Below are 22,466 nucleotides of genomic sequence, written 5' to 3'. Positions count from 1 at the left end.
TCACAGCAAATGGTGGATGCATGTAACCAGGTGATATTTTACCTATTGATATTAGCCTCACTGCTTATTGTCAACCCCTACATTTTGTAGCTGAGCTGTGTTAAAGGGCCAGTGTGTAGAATTTAGAGGGAGTCTTTCAGCAAAAATGGAATATAATTCAGTAATTCATAAGTATGTTTTAATTAGCGTTGAATTACCTGAAGATAAGAATCGTTGTCTTTTCATTAACTTAGAATGAGCCTATTTAGCATATTAGAGGGTCCTCTTCCATGGAGGCCAACATGTGGCACCTCCATGTTTCTACAATAGGCCTGAACGGACAATCCAAGTTTCACGGCCTATGCATGTTCTCCTACACACTTGGAAGGGGAGGGGGAGGGGTATTCACTTGGTTGCAATCTGCAACCTCACCACTAGATGGCACTTAATCTTACACACTGGTCCTTTAAGTTACTGCCTACGCAAACTCAACATTTCCCACTACTGCATGTTCATGCTGAAAGCATTCAACTGCCACAATATGGGGCAGCTTTTATTATGAAGCAGACACAAGACATGCAATATATTTGTCACAGTGGTTAGCACTAAGCGAAAAGTAGGTCTACAAGTTAAGACAACTGCTATTTTGGGCCTTTTTTCTTTCTTACAGCAAATCATATTAAAATATCACACAGAGTAATTGAAGTACAGTAGCCACAGTGAGCCGTTAGATCAAGAGCTCCAGATGACAGTTGTGGAAAAGTACTTGTGATGTGTGTGGCACAAAATCAGATCATGATTGCTCTTATGTTTGAGTGACCTCTTTATCAAAGCAGCATACGTTTTTTTGCCTACACTGTAATTACACAGATTGCTCCTCTGTCGTATTTCAGACAAAGTAGCTGCTCAGGCAATGGTTGTTGCCGAGTTAAACTGCATTTCTGACCCAAAGTAAACACAGGTGCCGCCAGATCAACCAGGACTGAAATCTTAAGGATTATAACTTTATACAAGTTACTCTACCAGAAAAAAACTGGTTCCTTGGCTTCTCCCACTGAGGTTTCACTGAACCAGTGACTTAACTTTTTCCTCCAGAGCAGCTCTGCCTCTTATAAATGTTTGTATAACTAAAACTCAAATCTGCTACATCCCTCCTGCTCCAGTTTGTTGCAGATGCACAATATACAGCACACACACATTGGCTACAATTGAGCGCTTGCCTCATCCACCACCTCCTGCTTGTGACTCTGGTGCTCTCCAATCTTGGAAAATGGCTACAAGAGAATCTGTGCTCAAACGAGTGATTTCCCCTTTCATTCAGGGTATATGGACAACATTCCCACAGGGCTGATCTCGTCCTGTATTTTCAGGGTCCATCGGTTGTGTGGTGTTATAGAATACCCTGAGGACAGTGGCCTGGGTCAGGGTTGGAGACACTGCTGCTAGAAACTGAGGTACTCGGAGTTGACTTGTCCGTCTGGATGTCCATGTGGGGTTTTTGCACTTCTAGAAAGAGGTGAAAGGGTTCATAGTCTGTTGTGTTGGTGAGTGCTTGGATCATGTTTGTACAGTTATACACTACCAGGTGCTATTTTTTAGCTGAGGCCCCTGTTTATACTGTGCAGATATAGGACAGATGGATAGGTAAAATACACAACTCAAAATATGGAAATCAAAACCACCAAAAGTGTGTTTACAATGGACCTGTTTCAAGGCAAGGTGGCTGGCTAACACCTCAACTTGTGATAAAAAGTATAGAGGAGAAAGTCAGCAAGAAGTAGCCTAGCAGTTGCTACTGTGGATAAATATTCAAGCCTCTTTGAATCCTGGTTTTCCTCCCTCAAGGCCGACTCGTAATGGAAAGACCTTGCCAACCCGCAGTGTGTAGGTTTGAAGACTGTGAGGGGGGAGTCAAGAGTCCTTCACAGTGGAATAACAGTATAAAAGCAGGTCTTTGTGCTTTGTTTGATGAGGGCTGTGTCAAACACCACTGAGATGTCATCAAGTTTGAGGGTAAAAGAGGAGACGAGGGGATAAAAGGTTGCTCTGCAACCCACACTTCTGTAAATGAATTTAGCACGATGTCTGAATCTCAGCTCCTTTTTTTCCATTTCCAGGGTAACTTGTTTTACATGGGAGGTTGTTTTATTGATCTGTTGAGATTGCGGTCTCAAGGTTGCCAGTATCATTGTCCTCCAAGGATATAATCTTTATACAAATAAGTGAATCATTTAAATAACTCAGTTGTAAAATCTCAATTTTTTTTCAACCACAAAAAGGTTTATAAGCTACAAAATTTGCTTTCCTTTTGCCGGTCAAAAACGAGGTTCTGCTTAATCTTTCAAAGAGGTTGTCATAAAACATGCAGTATTCACGTCAACAAAAATCTGCCAGTCTTATGTGTATCTTATGTATTGCAAGTGAAAGTGAGGGAGACAAAGGATGGCATGTCAGTACAATAAAAACATTTTTGTTAACACTATTCTCTGCAGATTTTATACTTTTCTATTTACACATCTTTCTATATATACTGTAAACTGTGTTCAAAGGAAACCTCCACATATAGCTGGTTAGGCACATGTAGTTGGTTCTAAAGAGGAAATACAGGGAAGAAGAGAAAAGGGTGAAAGGAGGGGGATACAGCAGTATATGTTGTTAGAACCACAGACAGATATACAGTAGGCCTAAGGAGGAGCATACTTGGCAATTAACACTATTGCCAGTTTTACCCTGTGAACGTGGCCCAGCACTCACAAACTGAAGATAATAATCATTTGTTCTTTTCACATGTACTGAGTCTGGATATGCCACATAGCTGTAGTATCACACAATGCTATAATCTATCATTATAATACTATATAAATATTTCACATTTGATATATGCTTTTTGTACATATACTGTACTCAATAATTTCTACTAATCTAGAAATGTAGATTATATTATAAAATATACATCTCCCATTAAAATATCCCATTTTTCCAACACATTCCATCCAAATGTTAGAAAAGAAAAAAAACAAAAAAAAAAAAACAGGTCATGCTAAAAGATTATATTGTGTTGTTTTTTCATTAAAATGGCTAATTTGGACTTTTTAGTATTCATTGGGCTTCATCACGTCCCTTCTGAAACACAGCCCTTCATATTCACACTACCAATGCATTCACAATGGCACATACACACACACACACACACACACACACACACACACACACACACACACACACACACACACACACACACACACACACACACACACACACACACACACACACACACACACACGTCTATACGCAACAGCCATACAAAATACTTAAATCAGAAGTGTGTTCTGACATAAAGTTTAAAATGACTCCCCTCAAAGCTTTTAAAATCATGCTACACTTTGTTCAGTGGAAACGTCACATCTATGATTTCAGGAAGTAAATGAAGAGAAAAAGGAAAGGAATACAAAGTGCAACAAACATACAGTACAATTCCATTCATAAAAACGTGTTACCGAACCAAACCCTATTAAGTTGCTTCTTTTCTATTATTTCACAACGGGTGGTTTCCTCTCACTGATGACTCTTTGGAAGGGGGGTTTGGAGGGGAGCTAAACTGAATGAGTGTCGTGCCTCCTTTTGTTTTCTTTCAATCGGAGAAATAATTCCTTCTATCATCAGTAAAGTGTGAAATTGAGAGGATTGTACTTGAAGTTAGGCAAGTGGATTCTACTGAATACGTTGGCAGCTCTCACTCTTTATTTTGTGATCCGCTGCCTGATCTTCTCAATTATGCAAAAAACATCCTCTTTCATGGCTGTTTCATCAGGGCATCTGTTAATTCCTGACTGAGGTGGAAATAACTCTCTTAAGGACCACTGATGTTGGTTTGGGTCCTCATTTGACCACTTGGTGGTGCTATAGTCTCACAGTGAAATGGGGGCCTCCTCAGTAGAGTCCTGAAAAGCCACCATAATATATTCCCCTAAAAATTCCCGGCAACCCCACCCCTGAACACTGAAACTTCAGAAAGACTACATAAAAAGCAAACGGCTCTGGGTTTTGTCTGTGATGCTCTCTAGCTGTCAAGGCTGTGATGCAACACTGCAAGCGCTCCTTTTGGCAAACATGAGTGTGCACACTATGTACAAATAGCACTTGCGCATTCAAACAGCCTCACTGCTGAATGCTGAGGGTAGTTGATGGATAGGCGGGATGTGAGGAATGAAGGCTAAGAAAGCGCAGAAGAGACATAGACAGAGAGAGAGAGAGAAAGAGAGAGAGAGAGAGAGAGAAAGAGAGAAAGAGAAAAATCCATATTCTTTGACTGGGTGGTGGATAGATGGCACCCGTGTGAAAGGTGCTAGCTGTAGTTGGCTGACTATGCTTGGAGTATGTTCTTTGGGGATTACCAAACATCTGACTTCAAGGGCATTTAAACTGATGGTCAGAACTCATCCATGTTTAGTCATCCATATGGATAGTGTCGGGGAAGAGTATGGATAGATCTTGTGGTGATTCGGAAACCCAACAAATATAGCGTTATAGTAGAGTTTCATTCAGAAGATGGCAACAGGGATCCAAACAAGGAGAGTCTGTCATCTCCTCACACAGAAGTGTTGTGCCTGTTAAGCCCTTTATTTTCAGTGATGGAGAAGTGCTAGGTGAACACGCACAGGCATGCTACTACTGCGTGAACCTCCACTGATTACTGCTATAAAAAGTGAACTGTTTCTTGTTTGTTGTGAGCCAAAATGAAAAAAAAGAGAAAATCAGAGACTCAAAAAGTCTGTAACTCATATACGCTAGCTACCATTCCCGGTCTAGGCCTCAGTATCAGTAGTATGTCCAATTTTAAAGACACTAAAATGGCTGTCATTGCTTGTTTTATGAGCAGGTGGACTGAATTTGTAGTAGTGGTAAGTGTACTGATGGAGATGCTGAGGGGAGGATAGAGGATAAGGTAGCAATGACCTGCAGGGGGATCCAAAACTGGGCTCAGAAAAGGACGGAGATTAGTGCGCAGGTCAGTTTTGCAGGGGTGAGGGTGAGTGGCAAGGTGAAAATGAGACACCTCTGTTTGGTGTTCAGAGTCGAGTCTGGGCTTCGGGAATGTAGATCTCGATGCTGTCGGCACTCTCCGTGGCCGAGTTCTGCCTGAAGGAGGCAGTACGCTTGGTCTGCAGCAGCCTCCTCCTCGCTTCTGTCCTCTGACGGTCCCCGAGGTCCAGGGACTTCTCCCTGATGGGTAGGGTATGTCCACCCACACGAGGCACCACCAGGCCCCCTGACCCAACTCCGGCCCCCACATCCCCGACGCTATCGGCCCGAAGGCTGCCACTCACCCCGCCTGCTGGCTTCTTTGGTAAGGGAGGAGGAAGCTTCTTATCCTCCTAGCCCGGTGACATTGAGACGTAGATATAAGATGAAAACGGACAGTGGAGTTATTGTGTACAAAAAATGGTTTGTACGAGAGGGATCCCATGCAGAAAAGTGGACATATTGGGAGAAGAGAATGAGAAACCAAAGAGTAAAACCATCAACAAAAAGGGTAAAATTCAAGTGAGGAAAAATCATGAACCGAGACATTACAACAAACAAATAACAGCCAAAATCAACAAAAAAATATCAGCAAAAAAAAAAAAGGAAAATGAAATGGGAGAACACAAAAGGTAAAAGAAAAAGAAGAAAAGAGAAACAATTGTTAATTCTCCTTAAACTATCAAGAATAATTTAGCTGTTCAGTTAGTAACCTAACCTTAAGAGAAAATAATCTAATTGGCAAGTACTTTCTTTTGTCTAAAAACGCTGATATGCATTTCGAACAATTTCTAGCAGATTCCACAGTCATGGGCATCTCAGCTCAGTTCCTTTTGCTGCTCTGTACTTTCACAGCTTGCAAAGGCTTGGAGGGCACGACCATCTGCGCTACTCTTCTGCACACTGCCATCTTAGCTCTGGGGGAGTGCTGAAGGGAAACCAAGGCTGTTTGGACCCCTGGACCTCTCACCTTCTTTTCAGGTGGGAGCCTCCAACCAGACTCCTTGAGCCTCTGGAGGTCCTGAAACTTGACCCTGACGTCCTCTATGTTGAGCTGGAGCAGGTCCCACAAGCCTGCCAGGTCCTGAGAGGTGGGCTGGGGGTATGCGGATGGATCCTGGATGGGCAGGGAGATGGGATATGTAATAAACAAGTAACAAAAGGTGTGTAAAAGATGTATAAATGGGTGTGAAGACAAAAAAATCATATGAAATTTCTGGAGACGTGACTCTAGAAAAAAGCTAATTTTGCCTTTGGCAACAATGAATCTCTGTAAAGCTGTGTACCATATGTGATGTGTGTTGACGTGATTTTGAATGCAATACTCACCACACTTTGTTGACAGAGGCGGAAGAACTGCTGGACTTTCTGAGACATGAGCATCTGGGCGCTGCCAACTGCATTACGGATCAGCTCGAGAACTAGAGTGAAAAACCATGTAGATGTAGTGTTGGACGTGAGAAACCCAAGAACTGTCTTCATCCATGATCATCCACACCTTTCTCCCAAACTCACCCTCCTCTGGTAATTCGTTCTCTTCTGCCTCTCTCTCCATGTTCTGGCACCAGCCCTCCATCCTCTCCACTTCTGTCTGCAGCAGGCGCAAGAAGAACTCTCCATCTCTCATGCAAGGTGACGCCCGACCTGAGTCAGGCAGGCTCCGGGGGCCCTCCAGGGACGGCGTCCCTGCCCAGGCCCGCTCAGAGGTGATGGGCAGTGGGGAGTGGGAACGTGGAGGCAAGTGCGGGTGCTGGTGGGGGTGTGGGTCTGCTGGACAGACCTCAGTGGTGTAGCCACTCTGGATAAAGTCCTGGGATAACAAGAAAGAAAACTGTTGGCCATGTGATAACAGGATTATATCTTAGCGTCTTCATCTGTCTATAAAATGTAGTTTAATCCCTCCCAGAACTGTCACACCACCTAACAGCCACCCCGTCAACAATGGAGCACTGTGATAAATAATTAAAAACAAATATAGTATTATTTGGCAAATGTGATGATTATATTTTTGACATTAAATCACCAAATGTCTCAGACAACATAAATTACTGCTTATTATTCTTGATCTAAAAATGTCACTTTTGTTGATACTCTTATTTTATTATAATTTTTATTTCAACATTTTTTTGTCAAGATATTTCAGCAAAAAAAATCATATTTGAATTAATTGAGTGTGCAATACTTTTCCACTTGGTCTTTTATGTTTTTTTAATCTTATCACTAGTTTCTTGTAAAAAAGATGAGTTAAAGTCTTACAGTATTTAATTTATGTTAATTAGAAAACTTTTAGAATTTTTTTAAAGGTACCCTGTGATGTTTTTGGCCATTAGAGGCACTATGGAGCAATGTTCTAATCAGGGAGTCCCTGTCTGATTTGTTTATGTCATATACATGTATAAGTATACAATACACACTGTATACATCCCTGCAGAAGGTTTCATGCTATTCCAATGATTCACAGTTGGTGGCGCTAATGTGGTAGGAAAAATCCTACAAGCTAGCAAACATGGATATATCAAAAAATGCACTCAATAAAAAATGGCTTTGCAAATGTTTTATAAGGAAATATATTCAACGCGTTTATTTAACCTCAGGGATAAAAAAAAAAAATTCTAAATGTAAACACATAGTATCTTTTGTTTACAATAAATCTCCACAGATTACATTTAATCAAGGATTAAATCATTGCTGCAGCCCTACCTCTCTGTAGGCCCACTGTCCCTGTGTGTGGACGGTACGGTGGCACTCTGTGTACTGGCTTGCTGACTCTGGCTCTGACGAGTGCCTTTGGAAGGAACAGCCAAACTGGAGACTCTTGTCCTGTGTTGGCACAGCAATGCTGAGCCCCGGGAAGCCCTCGGGGTCCAGGTCGGCCTGCACGCTTGCTGTCACGCTGTTTGAGCGTTTGAAACGAGCCCGTCTGCAACACAGGGAGTCACGACAGGCCCACAGCCATCCAGTCACACAAAGTATCGCATGCAACAGCCTTTCTCAAAATATCTTTGTTCTTCTTCCAACAATTGCACATTCCCATTTTACCAGAGATAGTCATGCTGTCACTGCAGTCACTTCTACTCACTTGTTTGTGATAAGTACCGCTAAATCTTCTGGCATATGACGCATCAGTGTATTTAAATGTCATTTCAATGGACTCAGTGATGAGTGTTTACTCTATTACAAGTTCATACCCCACCTCCCCTCATCCATCCTTGCTGTGTTATGAGGTGTGACTCACATAACCGTTCTTGCACTTCTGTCATCATTGATGATTAAATGAGGTGGGGGATATTGTTAACAGGTGCATGATCACACACAGCCTGAGGTTTGGGAGTATGCGATGCTGTGAGTGCTTGCGAGCATGCGTGTGAATTTGATATCTAATTAGGAGAAAGGCTGCATCACATGTGAAAGTCATGTCGAGTGTATGATTGGAAGTAGTCATGGTTACAGTCACTAATGGCGAAAAAACAAGACATTCTTGGAACAAAGAGCTATTGAGTTCATGCTGTGATGTCTGATGAAATGTTGAATGAAATAATAGGATCTAGCCTAGAAATCAACCATAGGTGGCTGCACCGTTGGATGCCCAGGAGATGAAGGCTTTTTCAAATTATATATTAAAATTATTCACATAAATTATTGTAGGCAGACCAAAAGCTCTTGATGAAGCCACATATTTTGGGGGTAGTGATAAATGAGTGAATAAACAAAGACGCATCTTAGTTTGTGTCCATAATTAAGACTGAACTTAAATGTCAGGCAACATAAACAGGTCAACTTGTGACAAGATTTCCAAATGAAAAACTTGTCCCCTGTTTTTCGATGTGTTCCCATTACCTTTTGTCATCTTCCACTTGGACTCCTATAGAGTGGACCTCCGTAAGAGCTTTGCCCTCTGCGTCTGAATCTGACAGAGTCTCCGAGCTGTCCACCTGAAACAGAAGAAGCCGTAAAGCTGCACAGTCAGAGCATGGAGGTGTTTGCTGATGCCATACACCACAAATTAGTTGGCCATTTTGGCAGACACACATTTTTGCTTTTTTGTCATTGAAGATCAATATCACTCTCATGTCTGTACAGTAAATTGATTAGATTAGCATAAATACTGGAAACCTGGCTCTGTCCACAAAAAATCTGCCGACTCGCACCTCTAAAGGTCAAATGTAAACACATTCACATTCAAAAAGTTTTTTGTGGGGTAATAACAGAATTACTTAATGTTACTTTCATGTTAATTAGTGAGCCTTGGAGGTGCTGGCAGGTTGATTTTGTTTCTTTCAGAACGGTTTCCCCCCTACTTCCAGTTTATGCTATGCTAAACTAAGCTACAGACGTACACACTGTGCTCATATCTTCTTATTCAACAATCAGCAAGAAAGTGAATAAGCAAATTTCTTCTGTCTTTATGCTAACCTGATAACTGACTCATGACTGTCACACAACCGTGAGAGTGGTGCAGAGCTTCTGATCTTACTATCGGCAAGACTATGGGTTGTATTTTTATTTCAGCACAATTTAAGGAGCTGAAATAAGTCAATCAACAATAAAATGAACAAGGTGCCACAGATTTTCTGGTTCAGTTTGACAAATGCAGGGATTTACTGATTTTCTCAGTTTCATATCAATGCAAACTAATATCTTTTTAGACTGTCGGTTAGAAAAAATAAGCAATTTGAACAACAGCTCTCGGGAATTGTGATTAGCATTTTTCACCGTTTTGTGATATTTTGCAGATTGTAGAAATGTATCAACTTAAAAAAAAAAGGTTTTGTTCAGTTTTGAATAAAACTTTCCTTTCTTACCTGCACAGCTATGGATGGCCTCCACTTTCTCCCATCACGTCCTTCATCTTGTCCTCCAGCTTTACTCAACACGATGCTGTTCTGAGGCAGAGAGATTGACTTCCCCAGGCTGCCCCCAACCCTGCCATCCCTCTCCCTGGCCGGCCTCGGCGGCCCCTCCAGCAAACTGTCAGCTGAGCTGCTGTGTTTGGCCCTAACCCCAACTCCCGGGCCCCCTCCGTAGGGCACCAGCTCCCGCGAACCCCTGACCCCATCCAGGCTCTCTGCCGAGTTACTGTGTTGCCGAGAACGTCCAGGCCCCGTGGCGATGTAGTAGCCGCCTCTGGAGGAGCGACCCGAGGGCCCATCAGAGCCGCCCAGGTCCACGGAGTTGCTGTGCTGTTTGGGGCGCCCGGGGCCTGAGCCTGCAGCCAACTGTCCGCTGCTTTGGAAGTAAGCGTCCTGGGTTGACTCGGTGCTGCTCTGGGCTCGCACTGAGAGTGAAGACTTGGACATGCGAGGTGGGAGTGGGGGAGGAGCACCTTTGCGATAAGGAAAGACTGAAGTGTGAGAAGAGCGGGAGAAAGGAAGAGAGGCATAGTGGGCTGTTAAAATGGGTAATATATCAACAAGGAGCAGGGGAGATGGATACTTACAAAAGGGACAGACTGGAAGGAGAAGGTGAAAGGAAAGAAATAGTGAAAAGAGTGAGTGAGAGTGAAAAAGATATAAAGAGAGTGAACCAATACAGGGAGACAAAGAGAAAACAAAATCATTAAGAAATAATAGTAATGCAAGATGTAAATGCAACTCAAATACACAATTTCTTCTCACCAAACATCAGCTTTTGGTGTGAATTTCAGTGAGAGGCAGGGAGTGAAGGGGTGGAAAAGACAGACATGATAGAAGTGACAAAAGAAAACCTTTTCCCTTGAGCTAACTTAACTCCGCTTCTTAAGAAGATGAAGCAATTTCCTGATAGAAATATTAAACTGAGACGCACGCTTTCTTCCAGAAGATTCTCTGTCTCTTACTCCTCCTTCATAGCTTCGATTAAATGTATACGCACCCCCCCCCCCACTGAATAAAGGATCAAACTAATGCATTTCTTTCCAAGCACCTTCATCATCACCCAGCTTGTCTCAGAGTACAAAGATCCTTACCATGAAGGTCTAACCTCCAACATGTCAGCATGTATGTATATAGGTGGATGTAAGTAGATGTACATGACACTTCACTGGGGGGGGGGGGTTGCTGCTCTGATCCTGGAAAATTTAGTCATATAAGCACTAGAGTGGCTCTGCAGTCTACTGAACCGACACACGCAATCACAAATGACTGCAGATGTACTGTATATTACGCTTGAGCAAGAGAAAAAGGGTGTAGATTACACCAAACATATCAGAGAGGAGACAAAAAGCTCAACCAACACAACAAATGTTTTTTGAACAAATGTTTTCAGCTGAAGACATTGAGCTATCATCATAATCACGACTGTTCCTGAACCCGAGAAACCTGGGATCACACCAGAGAGGATGATGGCGGAGATGAGATACAGAGACGAGACAGAGGGAGGCACCAAGATGACAGAGAACAAAGAGCATTCACAATAACTTACAAATAAGGCCACACACACACACACACACACACACACACACACACACACACACACACACACACACACACACACACACACACACACACACACACACACACACACACACACACACACACAATATATGCAAACACAAAGAAAGAGCTGCAGAAGAGCAGAAAGCTGGGATAGAAATTATAGGAATTGAGGGAACAAAGCAGAAGAAGGCTGAAAATTAAAAATCGACGCACACATTGCATACAGCTGTGCACTGCTTGTGTGTGTGTGTGTGTGTGTGTGAGTGTGTCAGTGCATAAACTTGTTTTGTTGAGGTAAGCAGACACAGGCTGTCATAAAATTCCTTCTCCCACTGGCTTGTCCAACTGTGTCTCCCACCAGGTTGCCACCACACCAAAGACGACCACACATCCTTCTCACACTCGCACACAAGACACCACAGATGGAATCACACATAAACACTCACCGGCCCCGCCCTTGATGCTGCCTTGGGGGCCCGACATGGAGAAGACGGAGAGGCAGTCGTCGTCCTGGGAACAGCCGGCCTGGATGGCGCGGACGTAGCTGTGGCTGCGAGTGCGAAACACCCCCGGAAGATCCAAGGCCTCGACGGCTTGAGATTCCACCTCCCCGAACATGGTCTCACACACTGCCTCAAACTGACGGTTCAACGTGTCTCCCAGCTGAAGGATGAGGGTGAAAGATAAGATAAGATAAGATATTCCTTTAGTAGTAGGAAATTTGCAGTATTACAGCAGCAAATGGACAGTAAAAATAGAAGAGCATCAATAAGAAAGAATAAAGAACAATAAATAAGTAGAAAAACATTTCTGATAATAGTAGAAATATATAATAAAAAATAATAATAATTGTGACATTATTTACATTATTTACAGCACAACAGAGATGATAGTTATTGAAAAGATTAAAGTGAAGACAAATATATGTATATATTATATATACACTGTTGCCCATAAAGTTGGAATAAAATACTTTTTACCTCTTCCCATGAAATGATTGTGACAATGTGATTCATTCTTGACAGATAAAGTGGATATCTTCTCAAAACTTGATTAATCAATCTCTTCCAAACATATCACAATGAAAATTTAAATAGGAATAAACAGAGGATTGTGTCTGAAAACAAAATTATTCCAACTGTATGGGCGACAGTGTATATTGCACAGTTGAATTGAAATTAGTCGTATACATGAATACTAATATTGCACAGAAAGAAGAAAGTAGTTAGGGCAAGCTCTGACAGCTGGTTAATGCAAAATGTGAAACCTACATCCCCAAAAACCAAACCTTTGTTACCTGTGCGCTGGTCAGGGAGCGGGTGTAACTGCGGGAGCGGGTGTGGGTTTTGGGTGTGGTTCGGCTGTTAGGATAGGAGTCTGTACACTGCTTACATGAGTACCTGGATTAAACACAAATATAAGCAGCATTACTGATGACTGTAACAACTACAGTTTGTGATGACACCAATACTTATCTCCCTATCACTGATGTAAAATCTTTGCTCTATTTCTGTCAAAACACACAGTAGACTAGTTGCTGAACCACAACTATCTAATAAAATGTCACTCATAATGTTCAATGATTATACCAGTTGAGGTAATTTTAAGTGTTGTAATGCTGCCTTCATGTCAATGGAAAAAAGCTGCAATGCATCTAACTGCAATTCATTCATTTCATAGTAGCAGCTAACAAACCTATGCCTGATTAAATATTGTCAAGAGCACCCCTTACCAGAAACCATTCTCCTCTATAGTGAACTGCATGTCACTGCCCCAATATGAAAGTCTGCCATAAAGACTTTGGATTGGCTCTACAATGCAACGTTTTTTTAAGCTCTCTAATTGTTTTCACTCAGTTTTAAAAAGGAAATTTGGGAGATTGTCCTCAGTCTATATGAGCAAAGCAATTAGAGATTGACCTGTGAGTATAACTTTATAGTATTTTTAGTATTTCCATTTTAGATTTGTAATCATTACAGTTATAGCTGAAAGTTCTTGAGTCCAATGACAAACCCCAGTCCCCAAGGAACTTGGATACATGAAGGTATCCATACTATACTTTATCCATACATTAAGAACATGAATGCTACTTTTCTATTTGTATTTATTTATTCTATTTTTGGAGAGGTATGAATTTGCTGTTGTGTTTATACTATGGGTGGGCAGTAATTCAATATTTCCACTTATTTTCTCATAATATCATATTGTGACAAAATCCTCATCTCAAGATTCAGTGGTTTACAGTCATCTCTAAATTAAAATTTTAAAATAAATGTAACAATACAATTATAACACTAAAGGTGGTTAAAATGAAAGAGTTGTAACGGCAAAGAATGTGGTGCTGCTTTTAAGATGCAACAAAAAAAATGGAGGGGTATTAATGGCATTAATGTCAGCTTTAAAACAGTCAGCTTTAAAATAGAGCAACCAGGTTTTCTACAGAAACATTACATAGGTGTATAGGTAGTAATGCAATCCCACCCAACTCATTGAAAACCAAACATTGACCAAGTGGGTATAGCTCAAGTGTCTTGTATCTTAATATTAACAAAAACACACTCCATTTGTGGAATTTGACCTTTGATCCATGCTGATAGACCGTCTAAAGGCATCCCTTTGAGCGACCAGGGTGGATTTGGGTGAAGCTTTGGGGCTAGTGTCCGAGTCAGCACTATCATCATCTCCCATGGCCTTAATGTAGCTGCCACTTCGCATGCGTCGGCACGGAATCTCCCCTCCGCTGTCGGTAACGTTGCCTGCGCCGTATCCACCTCCCCAGTCTTCTGAAGGGACCTGAGAAACAATCACAGTCATGCAAACATTCACACTGTCATATATAGGCATAAAAATGATCAAGTAAGATCAGTCTGGAAATGTTATATGTAGTGAGTAGAAGTGCAACCATGGAAAGTAGGCACATGGTAATATTCAGTTTTAGTAAGAGTCTCTATTCATGGGTTAAACACAGTTAAAATTTGTTAAAAGTAAGTATGCATTCCTCTTCTACATCAACTGTTAAGGCAAGAGCATTTTATCACAATGTGAGCAAATCAGGGTTGAGATATTGAAGATGTTTTCACTGCCCTCGCTGCAGCTTCTTCCCAATATCTGTCATTAAAGTCACAAGACTTAAAAAATATTTTTCATCACGGAAAAATATTTCACCCTTCAAACAGGAAGACAATAATGAGTCAGACATATAATCACATATACTGTATGTGAACACAGTGTTGGATTGTAAAGCAAACACACCAGCACAGCTCAGCCACCAGGCTAACATGCACACCATGAGAGCACACATACACGCATGCACACATGAGAGATGATGCTAGAGAGAGAAAGCAAGAGAGATAGAGAAAGAGAGAGAGAGAAAGAGAGAGCGAGAAAGGGACAAAGGGACTTACAGAAAGAGAGAAACTCTGACAGCTGGAGAAACACTGACACAGAGAAGGAAAAACAGAGTAAGCCGACAGGCAGAGAGCAAAATCAACAAATACACAAGAGTAAAGCAGTGAGCACAGACGGACAGACAGACAGAGTGTAGGCAGACAGACAGGAAAGCTGGCACATAGAGAGAAAGACAGATATAAAGGGTGACAAAAGAAGATAATATAGAATAACAGACCTAAGTTGGTAGAAAAGTGGGAAGACAGATGGGCAGAGGAATGAGAGTCTGATGAGAAAACAAAATGAAAAACACACACACGGAAACACAGTCAAGACAGAATACTAAGGAGGCAGACAAGACATGGAGGACTGATAAATAGCAATGAAACAAACTAAAATGACATTTACAGGTTCCCACTGTGGCCCTCATGTAAAATGTATGACATTTCATAACTATGTCAGAATGCTTTTATAACTTTTCTGGGTTTTTTGTTGTAATATTTATTTTTAAACTGTAGCTTAAAATGATATAATACAATAAATGCAGTTGTGGATGATTTTTCTGGTATACTGTAGTCATATGTACAAAGCCGCTGTATGGTCATAGTTGGTGGTGGGTTTTTTTTCTCTCCATCTTCTTATACATTTGGCATTTTTTCTGATTCATAGATGGATGACCTGTGATTGCAGCATAGTATGCAGTATGGACATAAAATATAATATTACTACAGCCACTGGTTGTGACTACAGTGTGAATGGGTGCATCCTTAGCTGTGACTACTCCACATGTCTGAATCGGCATTGCAAATTCCCAACGTAACCTTTCAGAGGTTCACTATATATGAGGTCACTTAATGTAAAATAGCGTGTGAGAACTATTTAGACTCCCTGACTGTCCCTGCCTGAAATACAGCTCTAAAACATACTTTGACATCTCAGAAAAGTTTAGGATTTTAGGGGTACCTGATCAATGAAAAACACAAAGCTGGACAACAGACAATGACAATGAAACAGACATTTCCTGCCTTTAAAGCTGCATCCATTGATTTGTTTGACCACTTAGATTAAGCAGTAGATTAAGCTGAAAATACAACACGGGTTGCAGATCTGGCCACCTGGCAAATGCAAGTCTAGTATTCACTCTCCTTGTAGCTCTGTTTTGACGTCCAACTCTTCATGAAAAGCTCTGACTCTTTAGAGGCTAACTCCAGCAGCTAATAACTTTAAGCTCTTTAGTTCTGGGCAGGAAGCATATAGAAATGCTTGCAGCTGGAAACAGGTTTGGTGTGATCAAAGTTTATGGGCTGGAAAACCAAAATATTGAACGGCTAATTGCAGCGTTGGCTGATAATTGATTTGTTGTTACAAGTGACCCCTTTGACTTTACAACAGATCAAGCACATTTCCAGACCTACATTCTGGGGCTGTATTGGTGTATATCTGCAACATTTACAGTTCATAAAACTCTTTATTAATCTCATACTGGCTCTGTACACAGCTCCTCAGTTCAGCCTCTGTCTGAACCAGGCTGTTTGAGCTGTTGTCTCTTTAAGGACCCCCTGTTGACTAGCCCACTCTGTTCTGATTTGTTAAACAATTATTATTAGTAGGATTTCACCTATATTTCTTGTTCTTAACTCAAAACTTCCCAAATACATCCGCACATATCCAAGCTCAAATCCCGATGCCGACCTGAAATATGCGAGTGGACAACGCAAACAACCTGCGGAACAATGTTAGCAACAACCTCACAAACAAAAACTACAGGTGTAAGTCCTCACTTTTGACTTTCAGGGAGCATTTTTACATGTGATCACATCAACTTTGATACTTTGACTACATTAAACATAGACATATGACATCATAACAGTATATAAATAACAAAAAATCCCAAAAAGCATGTCCCCTTTAATGTAAAAAAAAAAAAAAAAGTTAAGTGGCGCAGCTTTATTCTGCATCCTATAGAGAGTTTCTGAAATAATAAAACCTCATTCCAAATCACATGACATTTAACAAAAATCCAGGCTTGGAACATGGCCTTTGTCCTCAGTATGTGCTGTGGTTCAATTCATATGTCTAGATAAGGACTTAATATTGCTGTTTATTGAATATTTCCGTTTTTAGCTGCATTTAATGAACATCATATCCCACAAGCCCACAGACCATCACAGGGTAAATGTCACGAGTCTATGGACGAGTGGAGGGGCTGTGGCTTGTTCAGACATGTCTGTAATAACAACAGGTCAGAGAGGAGCAAACAGTGTAGAAGTGTAGAGATTACTTTGAAAAAGTTGTATTGAGATGTAGTTTTTTGTCTTTTGTATGCTCATGAAGTTATTGATGTTTAAGTTTGTTAAAATCAAAAAAAGTTTCAACTCCTATTAGCAAGTGCTGTAGTGGATACCAATATGTCCTTGACAATGAGTAGTAAAATGTTCAATGAGAGATTGCAGAACAAAGAAAAAGAGGCTAGCCCGAAGCCGATTTCAGGATTGGCTCCCAAAAGCAGATGAGTATACCCTTCAACCTTGTACATGCACTTTTGAATATGTAAGTGTGTTTGCATGATTGTGTGTGAAAGAGAGAGAGAGACAGCATGTAGATGTGAGAATGTGTGTGTGGACACCATCTGATCCCGTTTCTTTAACAGTATGATGAAAGCTTTACGCCATCTAACAGGAGCTAACAGCATCTGCTTGTGCTGAAAGACCCCTAACTCTTTCAGCTTTTGCAAATGCTGTGGGGTGTTCAGCCCCACACACACATCGTGACCAAATGAAAACACCTACACACACTGACATACACAGTCAAGGCCTCAGGGTTTGGCATCCAGCTGAGTGTGTATTTTTAAGGTCATCACTTAAAAGATGATTCAGCCTAATCTCCCGATCCCCCTGGCCTTCTACTATCTCTGTCATTTTCTCATTCTGCTCTTTCTCTCTCTCGCTTTTCCCCTCGGCTACCATCACCTCCTTTATCTCTTTTCTATCCCTGAGCTTGCTCTGCTATCTCTGCATCCCCTCCACCTTGCTCTTTTCGCCCCTCTATCTTTGTCTCTCCCTCCCTCGCTGTTTCCGTCTTCATTTCACTCTTGCTCTATATTCTCATTTTTTATCATGCCTTATCTATCAGACACAGGCCGAGGGGAAGGGGAAGGCTCAGGGAATGGAGAGTGCAGAGTTCTGATACTGCACATCGTGATTGGCCTTGACACCACGGGAGAAAACCTTGCATGTGTCCCTTTGTCGCTGACCCCAGTAATTCAGACTTGTGAAGGTTCACTTATTTTTGTTTCTACGATTTTCGCTTCCTCTTACTGTTGTTCTTCAAACTTGAGCAATGGCCCAGTGTGGACTTGTCAATATGAGCTTGTATATAGTGTATGTTAATGTTACAAAAACCTAGTTGGTAACCTAGGATTAAGACTACTTTGTGTTTTTCTGACCTGAAAGGAGCAATCGTGCTCTAACCTTTTTATATTTTGATCTCGATATGTAACTTGTCAAGTTTTTGACCATTTTAAAGAAGGGACTGTCAAAATAGTTTGACTTTCTGAGGGTAGACAAGGTTTCAGTTAGGAGTTGTTGCTTCAATAAGGCATCTGTGCTGTTGTTTGTCCTGAGGTCTTGGTGGAGTAGATCTAGACAGCTTTATATCTGCAACTCCAGGAAGCTGCCTGCTCTGAAGCCTTGGATCAATCTGGCTGACTTCAGCAAATCTAAGCGCAGCACAAAATTCAGTCACACACAAAACTGCAAGTGACGCTTGGAGATATGAGAGAAGCTGCAGCGGGAAAGTTCATTTTGTGTCCTAAGGTGTGGATGTGACGGTAGCCTAAGGCACAGATGAAATTGTGTGGGGTTTGTCCTTTGAAAATACAAACATGCAACCCTGTTGTCTCTCTCTCCTCTATCAGCAGACCTCAGCTGTGTCTAAAGGATGAGAGTTGGAAAAACACCAGGGACTCCTGTGGCTACCTGCTGTTTCCGTAGAAACACAGCCTGCATGGCAGTTCTACCTCAGCACAGCTGGAGATTGGTGAGTGCTTGTTTGTGTGTGTGTACGTGTGTTGAGAGCTCTCTCAGCTGCCTTTGCAGGCACACTGTAGCCGCCATTAGCTTTCATACGAAAGTTATTTGTGTTGGATTGTGAGAAAGAGCGTCGTGACTAGAACTGGGAGACAGACTGTTCAGACAGACAGTAAATAATCTCTGCGTGGGTGACAATCATTGTTTTCTGAGTCCCAGAAAAATTTAACCTGCACAGACAGATTCATAGAAAAAATTTTCTATGTGACAACAGTTTTGTTTCTTATCCTACCAGCTACAGTTTTCTTATATATGGAAGCTTTGTCGGGAAAAAAAGTCTTGCAGTTAATTTACAGAAATGTTTCTGCTATTCTGTGGCAGGCCAGCGCTGAAAAACAAATCAAACACATACATACAAAGTGTCTGATTATATCTCACCCACACAGAAACACACACATTGGTTGACACTCAGGCACACACCTGCAGGTAGTGGAAGGTCCTCTCCTTCATCTTGCTCTCAATGGGCACGAGGGCTTTGTCGTACCCTCCTCCACCCCTGGTGGAAGGGTACACCTCCCTGGCTTGACTCACTGTCATGGCTGACCAGGTGCTCCTCTTCAGGGAGTGGCCGTGGTGCCCGTGGTGTCCTCCTCCTTCACTCCCAGCCAGCGCCATCGTGGTACAGGCCATGCACTCTCCATGACCAGGCCCAGGCACAGGCCCAGGCACAGGCCCAGGCACAGGCCCAGGCCCAGGCCCAGGCCCGCCCACTCGCTCCTTGGTTTTCTTCATGGTGAGCTCCTGGATGGCGGCATCCAGGCTCTCGTGTCCACTGGGATACCCCCTTCTGCCCCCGCTCACCAGGAAGCTGCTGTCGCTGTCCAGGTTATCGTCAGAGCTCCACCACCCTGCTGTCCTGCTGCGGTGGCGTCTTCCGGACTCGTGCCGCGAGTCTCCACTCTTACTACGCTCTCGAGACTTGCTCCTCCTGGTAGACCGAGACTGATGGCCGGAGTAATGGCCTCCACCCTCCTCTCCTCCACTCCTGTGGCCTCCTCCTCTCTCACCACGGTAGTCCCCTCCTCCTCTTGTGCCATTGTATTCCCGTTTGGATGGTGCCTCCAGGGAATGGGACTTGGCGAAGAGGCGCTGCACTGAGTTGACTAGGTGGCGAATGCGTGAGGGGCTCTCGCTGCGCGGCTCAGCACCCCCACTAGCGGTGCGCTGATACTGCAATGTGTGGAAGCCATCAGGGTGGAAGGGCACCTGCTTCTCAAACTGATCCATCAGGTTTGGGGGAATGCGGTGCATCTTACCCCCGTGACCTGATGAGAGACACTCCTCGCAGGAGTCAAACGACTGGAGTGGTGGGTGCTGGCTTGGGTGGGAACGGGGGAAGGTGCCCCCACCAGAGTGGCTGTGAGATTGGGAGTGGGAGTGGGAATGGTGCCTCTCCAGCGCCAGAGACTCAGCGGGACCTCCCGAAGGATAATAGTGGCCATCGCTGTGACCCGGGTAGTAGTCTCTACCGGGGCCATCGCAGTCCTCAGGCGTGCAGTGACAGGGGCCTCCTCCACCACCACCGGAGGAATGCTGGGACATGCTACGGCTGACATGGTACCCTTTCATAGGCGCCGGGGCGTGGTGGGCCGTCCGGGCCGAAAGGGGGCGCTGTGGGCGTGACAGGGCTGCACCGGTCTCACCTGGAGGCACAGAAGAAGAAGTAAATATTTAGGTTCTTATATCTTGGGAAACAAGAGTGAACACATTGAATTTATGAATAAATGTATTCATTCAACTTAATTGAAGTATTTGGTTTGGCAATCAGTAATATTTTACTGTTTCATTCCACAAAATAACCAAAATATGATGAGCACATGTCCCAACTCTCCCGGAAGTTCCGGGAGTCTCCCGCATATTGATACCGGCTCCCTGAAGGCCCCCCCCCCCCCCCCCCCCCCCAATGGACCTCCCTGAAATGACTTTCTGTAGGTTGGGATGTCTGTCTTATACTAGATATTAGTGTAGATTTCATTTATTTCTAATCAGGCAAATACACAAACTGTACATAGGAATACGCACTTTTTATAGGAACGGCTGTAACATGACAAAACTGTGACATAATGCTTTAAAAATGTAATCCTGAGCGAATGCAGACATAAATAACCATTTGCTATCTTTGCACTGTGTCTGTGTGAGACATAAAGGTGGGAGGTGCAGTGGAGGATTCATGGTGTGACTTACAGTACAAATGAATCACAACGGAAAGAAATAGACTTTGTAGATTGATGTCCGGATTGTTTTCTGTCTTCTATCAAGTGGCCTGATAGATTAAAAGTGAAAACAATGTTGTTTTTTTCTTTTTCCTGATTAACATTTTTATTGATGTTGCACTTCATTTTTTACCCAACCAAAGACAAACAGTGCAATAGTGAGCATTCATCCCTTGGGCTGCAATAAGCGGCCACAGGCAGCTCTCTTCTTCTCATTTATCTCAGAGGCTGCTGGGCTGATAAATCAAGTATATTAGCCTTTCTTTCTCTCTCACCATGTATCTTTAGTTTCCTTGCTCTCCCATTTAGTTCCTCTCACTCCTCATACCTCCCTCTCCCGTTTATCGTTCTACTCATCAGCCCTGCACTCCATGTTGTCTATCTCTTATTCCTCCATCCATGCCCACAGGGAATCTTTGAGAATCAGGGATGGAAAGTAAGCAAGTGCATTTACAAGTACTGTACAAAAGTACTTGTACTTCACATGAGGATTTCCATTTGATGCTACTTTATACTTCCAATACACTACATTTCAGAGAGGAAATATTGTAATGTCCAATCTACTGCATTTATTTGACAACTTTAGGTACTAGGTTTTGACACAATGGATAATTCATCAAGCTTTTATAAAACGGCACCTTAAAGATTAAACCAGTGGTTTCCAACTTTTTTTCCCTCTAAACTTCTCACATGGTTTCATTTCAATAAATGTTCAAAGGATCCAATATTTCACCAAAAATCAAAGATCAGAGAACATTTCCAAAAACAGTTTTTTCTTCTTTCCTCTTCCATTAATCATCTCTAGACCCCTCAGATTTACCTGATGACCCCTACATTGGTTTCCATTGGACTAAACTAGCTCCAGCTCCAGCAGCTACAACAGTAACATGCTGCTCTAACACTAATGCTTCAGTATTAATAATCTAATGATGTCATAATAATATATCAATCAGAGGGATCAAACCACTACTTTTACTGTAATACTTTAACCACATTAAGCCGTTTTACTGAAGTAGAATGTTTCATGCAGTTCTTGTGGTTGAAATGGAGTATTTTTACATTGCTTTATTGGTACATTTATTTAAGTAAGTGGTCTGAGTACTTTTCCACCACTGCTGAGCATTCACATGATTTACAGCTGAGGAAAACAATGTGTTTATCGATCAGCTGCATCCTAATGCAGAGGAGATAGAGAGCGGCGGCAAGCAGCCAAGAATATTCACAAACGCCTGCAATATCAATTGAGTTATTTCGCTGTTTGAGCAGCAGCTAAACAGTAATAAGATTCGGAACATCCAGGTGACCGACAGGCACCTACTCTGCCGATGCCTCAAAAAGGATATAAGTGCAGAAGAGGATTCTCC

The 22,466-nt window shown here is 42.4% G+C and overlaps 1 protein-coding gene across 1 annotated transcript; it reads right to left on the bottom strand.

Moving 5' to 3' along the window:
* Positions 1-5,048: 5,048 nt before the first annotated feature.
* Positions 5,049-20,458, bottom strand: dlgap3 (discs, large (Drosophila) homolog-associated protein 3). The gene is made up of 11 exons (XM_062435721.1): positions 19,310-20,458; positions 13,993-14,207; positions 12,712-12,814; positions 11,861-12,077; positions 9,804-10,342; positions 8,839-8,933; positions 7,702-7,921; positions 6,517-6,811; positions 6,331-6,422; positions 5,972-6,118; positions 5,049-5,354 (listed from the first exon to the last, which is right to left on the bottom strand). Exons 1-11 carry the CDS (start codon positions 20,456-20,458, stop codon positions 5,049-5,051), a joined length of 3,378 nt encoding a protein of 1,125 aa, XP_062291705.1.
* Positions 20,459-22,466: the final 2,008 nt, after the last annotated feature.

Source organism: Scomber scombrus, chromosome 16 (assembly GCF_963691925.1).
Source record: "Scomber scombrus chromosome 16, fScoSco1.1, whole genome shotgun sequence".
Taxonomy (NCBI): domain Eukaryota; kingdom Metazoa; phylum Chordata; class Actinopteri; order Scombriformes; family Scombridae; genus Scomber; species Scomber scombrus.
This window is presented reverse-complemented; position numbering and strand designations above follow the sequence as displayed.